Source organism: Atta colombica, unplaced genomic scaffold (genome assembly GCF_001594045.1).
Source record: "Atta colombica isolate Treedump-2 unplaced genomic scaffold, Acol1.0 scaffold88, whole genome shotgun sequence".
In the NCBI taxonomy this organism is placed as follows: domain Eukaryota; kingdom Metazoa; phylum Arthropoda; class Insecta; order Hymenoptera; family Formicidae; genus Atta; species Atta colombica.
This window is the reverse complement of record NW_017259581.1, coordinates 1,105,820-1,108,236: the sequence shown is the minus strand read 5'-3', so window position 1 is coordinate 1,108,236 and position 2,417 is coordinate 1,105,820. Positions and strand designations below refer to the sequence as shown.

The 2,417-nt window shown below is 26.2% G+C and overlaps 1 protein-coding gene across 2 annotated transcripts in view; it reads right to left on the bottom strand.

Moving 5' to 3' along the window:
• The window catches only part of LOC108693137 (E3 ubiquitin-protein ligase UBR3), a 30,624-nt gene that overhangs the window by 25,903 nt on the left and 2,304 nt on the right, over window positions 1-2,417 (bottom strand). For both annotated transcript variants that reach the window (XM_018201885.1, XM_018201886.1), the window contains exons 2-3: window positions 586-799; window positions 198-326 (exon numbers count right to left, since the gene is read on the bottom strand). In XM_018201885.1, coding sequence (XP_018057374.1) covers window positions 198-326; window positions 586-799 — 343 coding nt within the window. The remainder of the gene's footprint in view (window positions 1-197; window positions 327-585; window positions 800-2,417) is intronic.

Here is a 2,417-nt window from a genome sequence, read left to right as displayed (position 1 = left end):
TCGATAATATATATATATATATATATATATATATATATATATATATGTCAGTTTACATTATGCGGCAAAAGGTCAGATAAGATATAATTTTTTTACATTCTAGTAGTTTATTTAAAATAAAGCAGAAAGACTTATTTTTCGTTACGATCTCATCACTCAAGAAATTGATAACTTACGAAGTATAATGTTCAACATACCAATTTTCACGTAAATGTTGTATAAGTCGAAGAATAATTCTGGGCATCATTGCCTCGGCTACACTCATCAGATCAGATGGTGCAACTGATTTATTTACATTTGCATTTGGCCCATGCCTATCACAAAATCTGTAAAACAGAAAACAAGTCAGCAACATGTAAAGAAAAATATGTGTTCATAGATCACAAAAAAATTTGTAGAAATATGTCAAAATATCTTACTGAGAAATTATAATATCCCTGACATATCCTTTAAAAAAAAAAGAGAAAAAGAGAAATAGTAATATTTAAGAAAAATTAAGATATTTTGGAAGCCAAGAGATTTTTCAATATATCCCGCAAATTTCTACTATTCTACAGAATATTGTGTTTGTATTAATTGATTTACCCAGTCTCCTTCATCACAGATGTATCGCCACAATCACATGCACCACCTGCTTGGCTGAGAAACATGTTGAAGTCATGACGATAGTGATTTCCCTTTTTGAAACATTCGGTACATAAAGACATACAGGGAGATATGCCGCACGTACGACAGCGATACGCTACAAAGTTTGGTGTCCATACAAGACCGCAGGTAGTAGCATTATCGTAAGTGCGTACTGCAAAAAGTAAAAATTTGATTGATAAACAACAGGATTATAGTCTGTTTCCATAATACAATTAATATCGCTTTTATAATTTTTGTAATTACACATTTTTGTAATTATTATCGAGTTTCCAAACGCTTACTATTTTATTAAAGCATATTAATAAAAATAATATAATCTGTAAAAATAGAACACACACACACGCGCGCGCACATTTACATACAAAATATTTTGTTTCTAGAGCATTTTCTCTGAGGTATAATTAAATTCTTCTTAATGTTGTAAGTACACAAGATATGAATAGCAATAAGTAATCTAAATAATGTTGCAATTATATGTTACTTAACGTACACTTCATATTATTTACGATAAATATTTAAAAAAATTAATGCCTCAATACACAAAATTGCCCTTATATAACATTTGAAACTCAGTGTAATTTTTGTAACGTTAAGCTAACGTCATCGACGATAGCTGCAATTCTATACTTGTCTTCTCATGACTATATGTTTATCTGAAAAATTAACGCTGCCAAATACGCAAATACTGTATATTTATACCTGCGTGTATAGTTTATAAAATTGCAACATTGCAAATAAGGTATAGTAGAAGCAAAGTAAATGCTTATTGCAACGAAAAACATAGATTTTATATATTAATCCAATAATAATTCTTAAAAATTTTATAATTTTGATATAAGATATATTATTTAACTATAAAATTAGCTTCGTTTTTATATCTATAAAATGGCTTTCAGATAGAAAAACTTAAATTGATTGCTACTCATTTTATAAGATTTTAAACTAATATTTAAATAACACTAATATTTAAATAATCAAACAGTTATAAATATTTCTATTAAATACAAGGCATTTAAACAAAGTAAAAGCAAATTTATGCAGAATTTTAAAATATTGCAATGGATAAAAGAGATTTCTAATGTCCAAAAATAGTTTTTTGATTATTTACTAACAAAATCTTGTTTTGTGATTGATTTTATTATTCCTTAGAAAAATCAATTGCTGAAAACAATGATTATTTCTTAGAAAAATCAATTGCTGAAAACAATTGATTGTTAGTTATTATTTATACAATAAATTATTTATACAATAATAAGTGAAATTTGATCAAGAAATGTTCAACATAAATAAGCGAGAAAGATCGTATTTCGTCAAAATGAGTCTTGATGCCTAATATTTTTGCGTGAATCTCATAATTTCCAATTCAAACAATGTATTGCTTATACAATTTAAATTTAAAATAAAATAGTATGACTTTCATACTATTTTATTTTGTCAGTATTATTTCATTCTGATTGATGATATTCCTCTCCTATGTCTCAAATTTGATTATAATAATTATATATTTACTCCAAGCAAATTAAATTTGAATAGTATACGCAATAATTGGTATTTTTTCCTGAGTCAGCGACTTATCTAAAACCCAATTCCATAACTCAAGGTTAACTCTTAACCCAAATTCAATTTATTTTAAAAATTGGAAAGAGATGAGAAACAAATTGAACCTTGGTTAAGAGTTAACATGACAAAAAGTTGTGGAACTGGGCCTAAGAAATTATAAAATTAATATAATCAATATAAAAATGTATTTATAAACAATATATATATAT